We start from the raw sequence: 15,582 nt of genomic DNA on the forward strand, positions 1-15,582 counted from the left end.
CAAACTGGCAACCTCTGGCTTTCTAGTCAAGTCATTTCCCCGCTGCACCATTAGGTGGCTTTCAGCAGAAGGGAGGGGATGCTAAATAGCAGACTTCCTGTTTTCACTAACTTGCCAGAATAATACGAGCATGAGACATATGGTTTATTTCTTATCTCTTTGCAGTTTCATTCATGGTGCTTCAGAAAGGCAAGGATGACAATATTAACCAGGAGGGTCCCCCCCTGCCCACCGCCCTGCATTACCATTCTGTAATTTGTTTATTTTCTCATTACTTCATTTCCTAGGCAGATCTTTGTGAAAATTTTGACTATATAAGATGAATTGAAAGTGTTCAAATACAAACAACAACAACAACAACAACAACAACGTCTTCTCTGGATCATGGTAAAGATTTCTTTGATTCTTGAACAAAAGGAGCATTGAACTTTTTGAATGCTAGTTTTCTATCTGGTAAATAAAAGCTCTATGAGTTGTGCAAATTTTAGCTATTAAATGCTGAATGCACTTTTGGGCAGCCAGCCTGAAATTATTAAGACATCTAAGTCTATTGGGAGTGCCTCATTTCATCAGCATGCACCCATAATCACTATTCTTATGTCTACTAAAAAGAACTGCTTTAATCTCATCTGCACAATTCAGAAGATTGCTTTTCCTAAATGGTTCAATACCAATTTTAGATGAACTGGGAATTTGGAATCAACAAGGCAGTGAACCATAATTCTGGAATATAAACAGACACAATAAACCTATGGTAGCTAACTGATGACTAAAAAAACCTAAAAAGTATCATAATGACACCAGAGAAGCTACTGAGGTGTCCAGATATAAAATAATATACCCACAGATATAGGATTCAGCAGCAGTCAAGTGTTCTAATCAAAGTACAATACTTTGTACAATAGTCCTATTGTTGAATGAATTTTTCTATCCAGATACGAAGTAATCCAAGACCTTAAAATTACTTATCAGAAAAAGCAATGGTTTTAGAAGGCACTCAAGCTATTATCTCTGCTTGTTTTGTTAAATCCTCAGAGTTTAATCCTGTTTTTAATTTAATTTGATATTACTGAAGTGGCAAAACACAGAATAGAAGACTGAGCAACTTGATATCTCCATATAATCCTTCAATATCCATACATTGACTTGTAGGCTATTGACAAAAGTTCCTAGAAAAAACTATAGGTGGCATATGAAATTCAAACAGCAAAAGCTTTGAAGATAGTGAAGTGTTTGTCATGTTTTAGACCACACCTTTTGAAAGTACTCATAGGACAGGACCTCCTGGACCAGCAGGGTGGGGGGAGCAGGTGTATGAGGCAATCCTTCGGGGTCAGTCTTACCTGCAGATAGGTAAAACAGCCACAACGAACAAATTCTGCAAATATACAGAAAGCAGCTCTTGGCTCTAAGAAATTCTAGGTCATGGAAGATATTTCTACAAGCTTTAGCTGTAAGTAACCTTCACTTGTTTTGAAGAACACATAGCTATTTTAGTATGAAATACATTGAACACATTAGTGTAAAGGAAAAGTTTCCCATTCCCAGGTTTGTTTCAAGAAGGTTGCCAGATAAACTTGAGTGAGGAAACCAGTGAACAAAAACTAGGAAATGAAATGTTTTACTGGCAGGCAACTAACTCCTACTTGCTCTTCCTCACACTTCTAGTTTGTATTAATTAGTATGCAGAAGGAAACGGAGGAAAAGATACAGTCTTTGTATACTTGAGAGCACTTTGGCATCACTAACCATTTTAATAGTTTCAAGAGGCTCCAAGCAAGATCTGAGGCAGTTCTAGGGCTGGCAGCCAAAAAAAAAGCTCAACATTGCTAAGCAATGTTGTTTGAAAAAACTGGCACATTTCTTTCAAATACTTTACTATTCCATTAAGGGATGATGACATCACAACTGGAAAGGAAAATGTCTAACTCAGCGATGACAAAGGCAAGCTGAGTGGTGTTTCTATGTACTTGGAATGCAAGATGCCATGCCCAGAAATGCTCCTTGTATATAACTCTAAAATGAACACATACTTTCCCCAAGAGCTACTCAAATCATTCATCACTCATAGCCTGTTAAACAGGAATCTATGATAAAGCACAAGGATCATTATTGGAATAGCAACAAAGTATGGAATATTGTATTATGAAACAAAAGCATGATCCACATTTCCTGTTTGACATACACTTCCTTCTTCAGTCTTGTTTCTCCATAAGCTAACTTTGCCTGGAATCCATGCACTGGCACTGCTTAACACTAATCAATACAGAAGAACGTCTCATTTAGAAAAAGTACTTTTCTCCTCCCAATTTCTGGTATCCAGACTTAAATGTTACCATGGAACTCAAATCACACAAACTGCAAGATACACCGAAAATGGGGGCAGGAGGAGGGAAACAAGGTAGAAAAAGGCTCCTCCTGGCTCACATTTGGGTAGTTTTACAAGACAAAAACTAGAATGGGGGGGGGGGAGTACACAGCCACACACAAATCAATCTGGGCTGCCTCTAAGTTTCTCTTGGCTTTCAAGATCTTGGAAAGGTCTTTATCCTCTGCCTTGCTGTTTTGAGTCTCCTGCAGGTGGTCATGACATTACACAGGTGGAACATGAGTATTTCAATACCTTCATAGTTAAGGGAAAGAGAAGAAAAAGGGCATGACCAAGATCAAGAAAGTAGCATAAAGCAAAACATTTCTGTGTGATCTTGTGAAAGAATCTCAAAAGGTTTTACAAGGAAAAGCCAAATGAAAATTTCTGAAAATACACATATTTTCAGCACATCAATATTCCATTTGGAATCATATATAGAATGAAGAGTTCAGAGGAAATTATGATTTGAACGTAACCTAATGGAAAAAATATGGTAATATTGTTCTATTTAGCTCGTAACAGAAAAATAAAACATTCAATTATACCAGAAGTTGGATAAGTATATAAGGGCTGAATACAGGTGGTCCTCTAAACCATGTTTTAGAGCACCATAAAGCAGTCATGGAAAGCCTCAGGCTCATGTATTTCCTCATACCCTTTGAATACAAGGGAAGGGAAGGACATTTAAAGCTTCTAGTCATAATTTGAGCCAACCACAGTTTCTTGTTTGTCTGAGTACAGAAAACTCCCAGTTTCCAAACCAGAATCAAACTGCTCCAATATGCTTGTGAATTGTGGTTTGAACAAATCAGTTTTCCATGTGCTGATAAAATGGAAAATTGTGATTAGTTCAAACACAGCCACAGCAGCCAATAGTCAGAAATGAAAGGAGTTGTAGTCCAACATCTGCAGGAGGGCCAAAGTTGTGCAGCCCAGGTTTAGAAGATCATCTGAATTCTCACAAGAAGTTATAGAAAGATATACACTTCAGACAACAGCTGGAGAAAGTTATAGTTAAGGCCAAGAATGTCACAGGATTTATAGCTGATGAAAATGTGCAGATATTCAGCAATTAATGCTACAAGTTTAGAAAGATATAAATACTCCTGCTTAAAATGGGCCTTGTTGCAAATTAAGATGAGACAGCTCAATGCTAGGTCACTAAAAGAATTCTTCTGCATCCTCTCTCAGTGCAAGCTATAGCTAGACACAAAATAATGGACAAAAGTCAGTCTAGGACGTTTAGTTAAAGTTTTAGAGGTTGATTAAAGAACCTAATTATTATTCTGAATATAAAATTTTATATATAAACAATGCAGTTTGTTCCCTAGGCTTTTCAGTGTACATGATCACAAAAATTTCATTTAAGTAAGTTCATATTAAACAAGAGAACAAATGGGCTGAGGTGGTTTCAATACAAGATTAGCTGGCAGCCACTTTCCTTCAGTTAGGAGCCAATGGGAAAATTCAAGTTCATTGTACTCTTCTAAACCAGTGGGGTTCTCAGACAGAAGGCCAAGCTCCTATGGTCACATTTAAATATGAGAATGAAGACTAAGGATACTATTCATTCATTCATTCGATTTATATACCAGCCTTCCTAAAGTGGCTCAGGGCAGTTTACATTAAAATAACAAATGCATAATAATTAAAATAAAAAAATTAAAAGCAGATTAAAAATTAAAGTTAAAATTAAATATCATTAGAAGCCAAGCTAAAAAGATGGGTCTTTAAGACTCTTCTGAAGGCCTCCAAGGAAAATAATCCTGGCATATCCACTGGGAGTGTGTTCCACAACCTAAGGGCAACAAGTGAGAAGGGCCGATCCCAAGTAGCCACCAGATGAACTCGTGCAAAGACAGGAAGGAACTGGGGAATCTGACTCCCAGAGCATTCTGGGAGAGAAGACGGACTTCCTGCTACCTGAAAATTACCTGGAATTTCCTGTATACTGGGAGCAAGGAGTGGGAGTTACCCCCTTTATAAACAATGACCTCCTACTCTGAGGGAGAAGGCCTGATCCCAGGTCATCACCAGATGAACCAGAGGCACCCAAAGATGGATTCCTCCTGATGATCTTAATAAGCTGTGGGGATCTTGTAGAGAAAGGTGCTCTCTACAGTAACTCATACTTTGCCCAGAAAGATATTGATTGCTAGTGTAACTGTTTAAGAACAGACATAATGTGGTCTCTCTGGAGTACTCCAGAGACCAAGCTGGCTGCTGCATTTTGAATTAACTGATGTTTCCAAAGCACGTACAAAGGCAGCCCTACATAGAGCACACTGTAGTAGTCCAACCTGGAGGTTACCAGCTGGTGTACCACTGTTTTCAGGTCATTCTCCTAAAGAAATGGGTTGAGTTGTCGAATCAATCACAGCTGGTAAAAACTGCTCCTCGCCACAGCCTCAGCCTGAGGCACCAGGGTGAGACCCGGGTCCAAGATCACTCCCACGCTATGAATTTTCTGGGGGAGTGTAACCTCATCCAGAACAGGAAGTTCTATCCCATTTTGCAGATTACAACCCCAAACAATAAGCACCTCCATCTTGCTTGGATTCAGCTTCAGTTTATTCTCCCTCATCCAGCCCATTACTGCCTGTAGGCAGGCATTTAAGGAGCTAATGCCATTTCCTGATATTGATGACAAGGAAAAATAGATTAGGGTGTTGCCAGCGTATTGATAACACCCTGCACCAAATCCCCTGGTGACCTCACCCAGCAGTTTCATATAGATGTTAAAAGCACTGGTGACAGAATGGAGCCCCGTGGGACTCCATACAGCAGTTCCTATTTTGAAGAGCAGCTGTCACCAAGCAACTGTCACCAGGGACAAAATACATTGTATCCAGAAACAAATTTGAAACAAAAGGGGCTTGAGTTAAACCCCTAACAATTTGGAATAGTTCTGCTGAACGAGAACTTGCAGATGCAATATGTGCAGAATAAAACTGCTTCTTTGCTGAATGTATTGCCACAGCATAGGCCTTCAAATGGGCTCTATGCTGCATCTTATTGAATTCAAGATGAATCCTCCTCTGTTTGCACTCCAGTTGCACTCCTTGCTGCTTCAGCTCCCATAGATCTTCCTTATACCATGGAGCAAATTTTGAAGCCAGTCAGAGAAGACGCTTAGGAACGATTGTGTCTACTACCCTAGCAAGTTCTCTGTTCCAGGTATCCACCAGAGCATCAACAGAATCACTGGCAGAACCAACTCCAAACCCGACAAGGCCCTTTGGAATCCTACTGGATCCAAGAACCTTCTCAGGCAGACAATTCTAATAGGTCCACCACCCATGCAGGGGTCAGACGCGACTGTGAGAACAACCTTAACTAGGAAGTCGTCTGTCCATGACAATTGGGAAACTACAGAAGACCCCACCCACAGAATACCCCCACCCCGATCCGAGCAAAGGACCAAATCCAATGTGTAAACAGCAACATGCATAGGTTCTAGGACTAATTGGGATAGGCTCATAGTTGTCATGGCCACTATGAACTCCTGAGCAGCATCAGACAAGCCAGGCCCAAACTAGCCATTGAAATCACACAGCACCAAAAGCCTGGGCGATTCCAAGACCAATTCAGCTGTCAGCAGCATCACTCAGTTACAGAGTCTGTTATTTTATTTTATTTATTTATTACATTTATATCCCGCTCTTCCTCCCAGGAGCCCAGAGTACTACATACTTAAGTTTCTCTTTCACAACAACCCTGTGAAGTAGGTTAGGCTGAGAGAGAGGTGACTGGCCCAGAGTCACCCAGCTAGTATCATGGCTGAATGGGGATTTGAACTCGCGTCTCCCCGGTCCTCGTCCAGCATTCTAACCACTACACCACGCTGGCACCGAGGAGGACAGCACATCAACAGAATCCTCAATCTATCCTGAGTCCCCAGCCTGAGGTGTACACACAATCAATGTCAATTCTCTCGCAGGGATCCTGGTAAGAGAGACACTAGTCTTATGGACCACAGCCACTCCAACCCCACCCCACACACTTCCCCTAACCTGCTCAGCAACAGAGTACCCTGAGGGAAGAAGTTGGACCAAACAGGACCACTAGCCTCTCCCAACCAGGTCTCAGCTATGCTAGCCAGTCTGGCTTCTTCATCCACAATCAAATCATGGATGATTTCAATCTTATTTTGAGCCAACCTGGAATTACAAAGTAGCATGGTTCGGTTCAGCGGGGTGTTGGAACTACTCCCCAAGGCCTGACAGTTGACAGGGCAGCTGGAAGAGAAAAGAGAAATTAAGTTACTGGACTCCGTTCCCCTATAATGGCCTTCCGGCCTGCCAACATCCGATTCTCTATTCATCACCTCTTCTGAAATAGCTGCCCCAATCTCATCGAAGAATGAAACGGAACATCATCGGAGCCATTTTCAGAGCATTTGACCCTCACTTGCCATGTGCATGCCCAGCACCAGTCCACAGCCAACGGCAAAAGAATTATGGCAAACTTTGTTCAAGTCACTTAAGATACAATGCCAGTGTGGCATTTTGTATGCCACAATCTTCCTTAATCAGGCAATTTCTCTTTCACTTCCAGTTTGGTGCTGACATATCAAACTAGTCATTCCCATGCAGATGCACCCAAAGCTTACAATACTCTAATGTTCTCAGGCCCCCGTTCCCTTCATTGCTTTGTGCAGTAGACCTAAAAAAGTGAAAGTGACTCAAACCTGGGTTAGGCTCAGTTGGAAGATAAACAAGAACAGAAGGAATTACAAGCTAAGATATGCACAGTTGATGAGGCACATATTTATGAGGAACTCAATCAGAAAACGCATGTCTTTTTTTTTTTTTTTGGAAATCATATGGCTTCTGAAATTAGAGGATGTCCCAGCCAAGGAGTAGGGATGTGCACGGAACCGGTGACGGCTGGTTTGGCAGTGGTGGGAGAGCTTACCTTTAAGGATCAGGGAGAGGGCTCTTACCCCCTCCACTGCATTTCCCCCGCCTGCGCTCTGCTTGAAAATGGTCCCGTCGGGCGGCAGCATTCCCGTCGGGCCCAAAGTGCTTGGTGTGCATGAAGTGTGCAACATGCACAAGCTCACCAGACACTGCCAGTCTGACATGAACTGGGGCGGCAAGGAGATATGCTTCTGCTTCGCAAGACCATTTTTAAGCACCGCACTGTGGGGAAAATGCGGTGGGGGTTAACAGCACCCTCCCCGATCCTTAAAAGGTAATCCCCCCGCCGAATCTTTCAAACTGCCAGCCCTTCAAACTGGTTCGGTGGCAGCCTTCTCTCGAAGGCACATGGCTGTGTACGCATGCACACACCCCAAGCCCTCCGCAGCGCTTCCTGAAATTGCCACTTGGCTACTGCTCCCCACTGCCACCGCCTTTCCCCATCGCCACCTCACCAACCTCCTCCTCCTCCTCCTCTGCCCTCCCGCTGTGGGTTCTTCATAAGGAGGGCATCTTCTCCCTATGTTTGCTGGTGCGCTTGAGCGGCGCCTCTGCCCGCCGCTCGGGCTCTCCTGAAGGAAAGAAGGAATCTTCTCCCTCCGTTTGCTGCTGGTGCAAGCTCGGGCTGCACCTCTGCCCGCCCACCGCTCGGGCTCTTCTGAAGGAGGGAAGAGCCTGGGTGGTGGGCAGGGAGAGGCACCACTCGGGCTCACACTGGCAGCAAACGGAGAGAGAAGATTCCATCCTTCCTTCAGAAGAACCTGAGCAGCGGGTGGACAGAGGTGGAATCTCTGGTTTCATGTTAAGTGCTAATGAGGCCAATGACATCATTTGAATTGCAGTGAGTTTACAACAAGGAAATAGCTAATCCTCAATTTAAAGCAACAGTACTTGAGTGGAGAAGATGGCTTAAAAAGCTAGTGTCACCTTTATCACCCCTGACACCTTTCTTGGATCGCCCAGTGTTTCATGATCCTCATCTCCCCAAATCAGTCGGTTTTTAAAGGATGGGAAAACAAGGCTTTTTCAGAATGAGAGATCTATATAATGGAAGACAAGGGTGGACTTAAGATAAACTGGGTTATATTAAACTGTAAATTATTTTCTTCAATTTTCCCTCGGTTCTGTAAACCTCTGCACAGGTTAGGTAAGGTTGCACCCTCTTGCCTAACTGATTTCCCCTGTTCCTTCTTGTACTATTTATTTATTAATAAGCTGCAGAAGGAGAGGTGGGGGCTAGATAAAAAACTGTGCATTGCGCATCACAATATTAATATCTCCGTGTGTGACAGTTATGTGCACACAATACCTTGAAAATGCCACCCAGGACAAAACTGTTTCCACTCACTGACGATAAAAATTAGAGGGAACACTGTTCGGCGGTCCATAAAAGGACCACCAAAACGGTTCGTGCACATCCCTACCAAGGAGTATGTTGTTGCCAGGCAACCCTTTCCCATTGTTACAAAGTTACTGCTCTTGAGGTTTCTCATGCTACATCATGAATGTTACCAATTAAGGCTATGTGTAACATGTTATAGGTGTGCATCTTTATTGTTATTTTGTGCTCCTGTTTTTTTACACTTCTGTATTTCAATAATTTAGTTTGTAATGAAGATGTCCATTTGAGCAACAAGAGGTAATATTTATTTTTAGCTAAACAGTCAAGGGTGAGCCTTAATTTCATGTGTGAATGTCCCTTAAGTCTAAATATTTGCTATTGCTATCAGTTGAAAGGATAATGGTGAAAATGGTTTCTACTCCACACTAATAAAAAATAAAATCCGGCACCCCATACATTATACACACAGAGCAAGTTTATACAGTTTCTTCTATCTGACAAAATTTTCTTTGAGCCATAGGGGTGAAGTGGTCAAAGCATCAGACTAGGCCTTGGGATACCCAGGTTCAAATCCCCCCTCAGCTGTGAAACACAGTGAGTGACCTTGGGTCAGTCATTGTCTGTCAGCATAACCTACCTTAAAGGGATGTTATGAGTATAGAATGTACACTGCCCTTCGTTCCTTGCGGAAAGGGTGTGAAAAAACACAATACCACCATTCTTCAGGTTTTTGTGGTCACAAAGAGTAGCAAAAAGTTATGGAAGAGCCTTAAACCCTGCCCCCAGCCCAGCCATTGGAAATCTAGTTGAGCTGCCTGTCCAGCCTCTGGGATTTCAGTAGGAACTATCCATACACTTGTATCCTGGCAGCGGCAGAAGAGGAGGCTGAACATTTCTGATGGCTGGGACAGGCAAGGTTTCAGGACCTTGCACAGCTCCTGTTTTGCACTGACAGGGCCAAGGCTTGCTTTAAAAAGGGGGAAGCTTCTCAGGAAGCTGAGATCCGTACCACATTTTTTCTGTATGCATGCAGAATCATGGCATACACACGTAACTGCTTGAGTCTGTCCCAGAGTCAAGATACTCGGGGCACAATTCAGCCCACTTTCTAAAAGGAATCCTCCATATGCAAACATTGTGCAGTTGGTGTGCTATATTTGGACCAATTATAATTGTTCATTACCTTCAATTAGTTCTACAAAAAATACATACACTGGGACACACATCAGTGATCCACCTTCATCCAGCCTACCCATAGATCCAACTATAACGAGATCCAGATGTTCCCAGAACAGCACACAGAACCAGCAAAATACCTCAAATAAATGACAGGAAACTCAGAATCCAAATATATGAAGCTGCCTTCTACAGAGATAGACCATTGGCCCATCTAGCTCAATATTATCTTCACTGACTGGCAAAAGCTCTGCAGCATTTCTGATGGGACTCTTTCCCAGTCCTACCTGAAGATCCCTCTGCCACCTCCGCCCCCTGCCCCACTTCCCCCCTGTAAGTTTAAAGTATGAACAAAAAAGCCTATGCAATTATGGGATACTAGAGCATAAAAAGCTTAAGCATCAACATATACATGGATTTCCTACAGAGTAGCATATTACTTTGAACAATATCATGCTGAATATGAATCCACACTTATGACCACCACAGCACAACATCGTGTTTTAATAGTTTTAACTTTTAAAATTTTAATTGTTGAAAGGTGTCAATCTTTTTATTGGTTGTTTTTATTGCTTTGTAAACCACCCAGAGAACTTGTGTTTTGGACGGTATAAAAATATGTTAAATAATTAAAAAATAATAAAACTACCAGTTTTCTGCCAATATGTATTGCTTAAAATGAATATTCTATATATTACAACTCACAATGGTCACATCAACACTATCCTTCTACAACTAAATTACACTAGTAATACTTATTAGTTCCTCCAAAGAAATAGTTGTCAAAATTAAACAGGCATTAATAGTGGTGTAAACCAAACAAAAATTAAGTCTGCAATCCAAAGCATGTGTATTTGGAAGCTGAATGCATTTCCTTTGAAAACCTGTTTTAGGATCATTATGTAAAAATTACTCACAGTCTAATGAAGTCAGTGGGACATAAGCATGGTAAACCTTCTTGGATTCTGCTTGGATTGTGCTAGTGTCCATAGATGACTAAGATATAGCAAACTGATGCCAAATCAAGTCACTGAAGGAGATTAAAATCTAAAGATTCATATAAAAGAGGACTGTCTTTAAAGAAGGCTTCCCTCATGTTGGATCCATTGCTTGCAAGCCCTTTATTTGGCTTTCTTTGGTTGTTGAAACACCTGCTTTATGAAGGTGAATATGGAATTATGTTTTATTTATACAGTGGCCTACAAATAACTTTGCATACATATAAATTTTTCTTTTTGCCACTGGCTGTGACACCCTTGCTAGCTAAACTAATGCATGAACTGGCTTTTCCAGTACTAGTGTTGCTTAGGTGGACTGCTACCGCCAACATACACACAACTCTCTGAAGCTTTGCCATTTAGGTGTCTAGACATAGGGGAAATGGCATCAACACACCATCCTGCATGCAATGTCACATGCAGTGTTCAACGCTTATAAATTACAAGTGACATATTTATTCATAGGCATGAAATGGTTGCCCATATAAGAGTGTTTTCCATTCCTTGGGAGGAAATCTGGCTCAGTCTTTAGCACATCTCTAGAAAAGTGAATTTCAGAGAGGATACCATTTGCACCTTAGGATGACTCTCTGCATAACCTCATCATTTGCAAACAGATATTAGGAAGTTGCTCTGATTTGACAGTAGAAATAATTGTGTGTCATAGTGGAAGCTGTAAACTGAGGCAAAGAGAGTCCAGAAGATTTGGTGAGATGCTCAGCTTCTATCAAAGATCCCATATGAACATATCATTGGCCCAACAGTATCAGCCATGTTTAGAAATGCAGGGACTGAACTTGGAACCAGCTGCATGCAAAATATGGGCTCTGCCATAAAGCTACAGCTCCACCCAGCTTTAGCTTCTCTTAAATACCACATTCTTTCAGCAGGTAGTAATCCGCAGTTTAAGAATCTGGTAAAGAAAATATGACTAACATCTGCAAAGTTAAACAATCCTAAATCCCATCAAATCACTGGAATTAAAGTGCATAGCTAGGAGCCTGAAGCTGCATTTCTAAGTACGCCAATTTCTAAACAAATTCATTAAAATGAGTGGATCTCACTTGGGAATACACATGATCAGAACTGGCATGTCAATCCTATTCTTTTAAATAGGTGTCTGGCTAGTTTTTAAAATTGTACTTTAATTGCAAATAGGGAAGTGTTCAAGTGGCAGTGGCTGAATTGAAGCTGCAAGTATAGAAACTGTATTGCTCTATAAAGGATTTTCCTTTATGTCATAATTGATTTGACTGGAAATCAATTATGAACAAGGTTTACAATGTGTTTAAGAGTCAGAATTCAGTAATCACCAAGATTTCCATCCCCCATTTACCAACTGATGTCAAGATCATGCCCTTTATTCCCAGGACTATAACCTTGATTTTAAACTTGACAAATTTCAAATTAATTTTTTAATTTGTCTGCCTCTGCTGCTGGCCCTTCTTAATTACCACTAGTCTTCTCTTTGTGCAAGCTGGGATAATCCTTAATATATTATATAGCCTTTAGCTATCATTCACAAATTCATGATAGTAGGAGGCAACTGCAGCACTTAAACAGGCTTGGGTCAATTTGATTCAGCATGTAAGAATAGTACCATAAAGGCTGCAATCTTATAATCAGCACTTTCCAAGAAGGAAAATAAGATCACACCTAAGACCAGGCCTGCTCAACTTTGGGCCCCCAGCTGCTTTTGGACTACAACTCCCATAATCCCCAGCCACAGTGGCCAATAGCCAGGGAATATGGGAATTGTAGGCCAACATCTGCAGGAGGGCCTAAGCTGATATTGGTTGGCTAAATATAGAATCCTGCCTAACTTGTGCTAGCCTAAACTGGGCAGAATAGCAGCCATCTTCCCCAGACTATAGGATTGGCTGTATGTAATTTGTAGATCACATTTCTTGTGCTGTCCTTTATTAATTAATTTATTTTAATCCTACATAATCATAACAAATAGATTAGCTGGAATCAACCTGTCAGATTATTATTTATTTATTTATTCAATTTCTATACCGTCCTTCCAAAATGGTTCAGGGCGGTTTACAGATAAAACAAAAACAGTTAAAATCAATCAACAATTAAAACAGAAATGTCAAAATACCACAAAACAACAGTTAAACCACTCTCTAAGGTAACCTGGACCTAAGCCGTTCAGGGCCTTAAAGATAATAACAAACACTTTGTATTTTGCCCGGAAACATGTCGGCAGCCAGTGCAACTGTTTCAAAACAGGCATAATATGATCTCTCCGAGTTGCCCCGGAGACCAGTCTGGCTGTCAAATTTTGAACTAACTGAAGTTTCTGAACTACATACAAAGGCAGCCCCACGTAGAGGGCACTGCAGTAGTCAAGCCGGGGGAGGTGTCCAGCTGGTGCACCACTGTTCTGAGGTCATCCTCTTTAAGGAATGGACGCAGCTGTCGAATCAGCCGAAGCTAACAGAAAGCACTCCTGGCCATGGTCACCGCCTGAAATACCAGGATGAGGCCTGGGTCCAGTAGTACTTCCAAGCTGCATACCTGCTCCTTCCAGGGGAGTGTAACCCCATCTACCACAGGAAGATCTAACTCATCCCTTAGATTCTGAACCCCTACAATGAACACCTTCGTCTTGCTTGAATGAACACCTCCGTCTGCAAAGCACTGCCTCCTATCCCCAACTCCCCTAGGCGACCCAGAAAGATACCATGGTCGATGGTATCAAATGCTGCCAAGAGATCCAAGAGAACCAACAGAGTCACACTCCCTCTGTTGATTCCCCAGTAAAGGTCATCCATTAGGCCGATCATGGCTGTCTCAACCCCATAACCCGTTCTAAAGCCAGTTTGAAATGGGTCTAGATAATCAGTTTCCTCCAAAACTGCTTATAGTCATTTTTATTTTTCAGCTTCCATAACAAATAAGAATTTACATAACAGTAATGAAAGTGTTTCAGATTTACAATCAAAAGACTATCAACAGACTGAGCCTTGTTCTTATTTGTAAATTAAAATGGAGTTGGGCAACACTAAATCTCACAAATAATTTGCAAGCTGTTATCAGATTCTGACAGGCACAGGACTAGCTGCTAGTGATGAATCAGTGATGAGTCAGTTAAATTTGTCAGGTCCATAAACTGAAGACCATTTATATGCCGTCTCAAGATAAACTAATGATTCTCTAGTACAGTCAGAAAACACATTTTGTGATGACTTCAGTTATAAAGCAATAAAATGTTGGTGATGACATTTGCAAGGAGTGTGATCATTCCCTTCCCTTTGAATGATTGAACTCTGACAACATATTAGTCTCCTCAATACCAGCAGGTGTATCACTTTAAAATTAGTTTGTAGATTACACAAATTGTTCATTCCCCCTCCTACAGAAGTGATACAGCTCCAGTTTCAAAGGTGAAAAAACATGTTTATGTCTTAATTTTTCCAAACACTTATCTAGAAAACTAATTTTTTTTGGCTTTTTTAAAAAGATGAGACTTCCTCCTAATCCCACAGTAAAATTAATTAGTAAGACTCACCATTCCTAACCACACCCAAACAATTCCACCTTAAACTCAATCACTACAGCATCCTCAGCCACTGTATAATAAGAGTAAAGTGCCTTGAAATTACATTTAGGGAATGCTGCTTTCTATGCACCATTGGCCTTGTCTGGCAAGCTAAAGAATTCTAATTAAGTTGTGCAAAAGATACTAGAGACATCTTGATGCCACAATCTTGTGACCATATATACTTGCATGTAAGTTCTATTGTACTCTGCAGGACTTGAATCTAGTAAAAGAAATGTATAGAGTTGGAAAGCAAGATTCAAGGTCATTAGACCAGTCTTCCACCCACAAACATCTCCATTTACAGCAACAACCCCCCCTCAACCCAATCAGTATGAAAAAGGAACAAATTATCCTGTACTTACTTTAGAACCCTGACTTTCAACTGGTAGCTTGGGACCCACAAGTGGACTTTAGCTGGGTTGCACTAGAGAGGGTGATACCACCATTATTTATTTATTTATTTAAATTTATACCCCACCCAAAACTTATGCCTATGGGCAGTTTACAATTAATTGTAAAAAATTATTTTAGAATTTAGCTTTCAATGCAAAGGAGAATGGGGCTTGCAGGGCTCCTCTAATAGTTGTGCAGTGGGGTGATTTCTAGACGTGCAAGACATCACCTCTTTAGGCAAGTTATACCAGCTGAAATCCCTCAATAGTTATTAAAGGTGCCGGAACCCGATTGCCTTACTGGAAAATCATCCTGGAGAGAAAAAGAGAAAGAGGACCACGTGGAGAAAATAATTTAAACTACAGATATACTGATATCCGTAGTATGAGACGTATCATCGCTCCGGGCTCTTTGAAGGAAGAGCGGGATATAAAATGTAAATAAATAAATAAATCTCACATAGTGCAAGAGTATCCAAAGTCCAGGATCTGGTAAAGTTCAAGACACGGCTAGATGAACCGTTTACCATCGTCTTCCCCATATAGCGCTCTTTTCCTACAAGAAAAGGTGGAAATAAGTCTCCCGGGATCCACAAGGCGTACCTTGCGCTGAGCACTAGTATCATATTTGTCGTTTCTGAAGACTTGCGCATTCTGGTGGCGTTGCGCTCGCGTGCGAGACGAATTCCCTCTTTGGGAGCTCATTCTCCCAACCTCCACTTTCACCCGGAAGTAAACCGTCATTATTTCCGCTCCTCAGCGCCTGTCAGCAGATTGGCTGAAACACCATAGATGAAATACACTTCTCCTGTTGGCCCTCTGACTTGA

At 41.4% G+C, this 15,582-nt stretch overlaps 1 protein-coding gene across 2 annotated transcripts in view; it reads right to left on the reverse strand.

Annotated features, from left to right (window-relative positions):
• C2H9orf85 (chromosome 2 C9orf85 homolog) overlaps window positions 1-15,498 on the reverse strand; it is a 53,720-nt gene extending 38,222 nt beyond the window's left edge. For both annotated transcript variants that reach the window (XR_008315749.1, XM_053294027.1), the window contains exon 1: window positions 15,358-15,498. Coding sequence is in view for 1 of the 2 variants with exons in the window: in XM_053294027.1 (XP_053150002.1) it covers window positions 15,358-15,498 (141 nt within the window). In the remaining variant the exon portion in view is untranslated. The remainder of the gene's footprint in view (window positions 1-15,357) is intronic.
• Window positions 15,499-15,582: the final 84 nt, after the last annotated feature.

Source organism: Hemicordylus capensis, chromosome 2, assembly GCF_027244095.1.
Source record: "Hemicordylus capensis ecotype Gifberg chromosome 2, rHemCap1.1.pri, whole genome shotgun sequence".
NCBI classification, from domain to species: Eukaryota; Metazoa; Chordata; class Lepidosauria; order Squamata; family Cordylidae; genus Hemicordylus; species Hemicordylus capensis.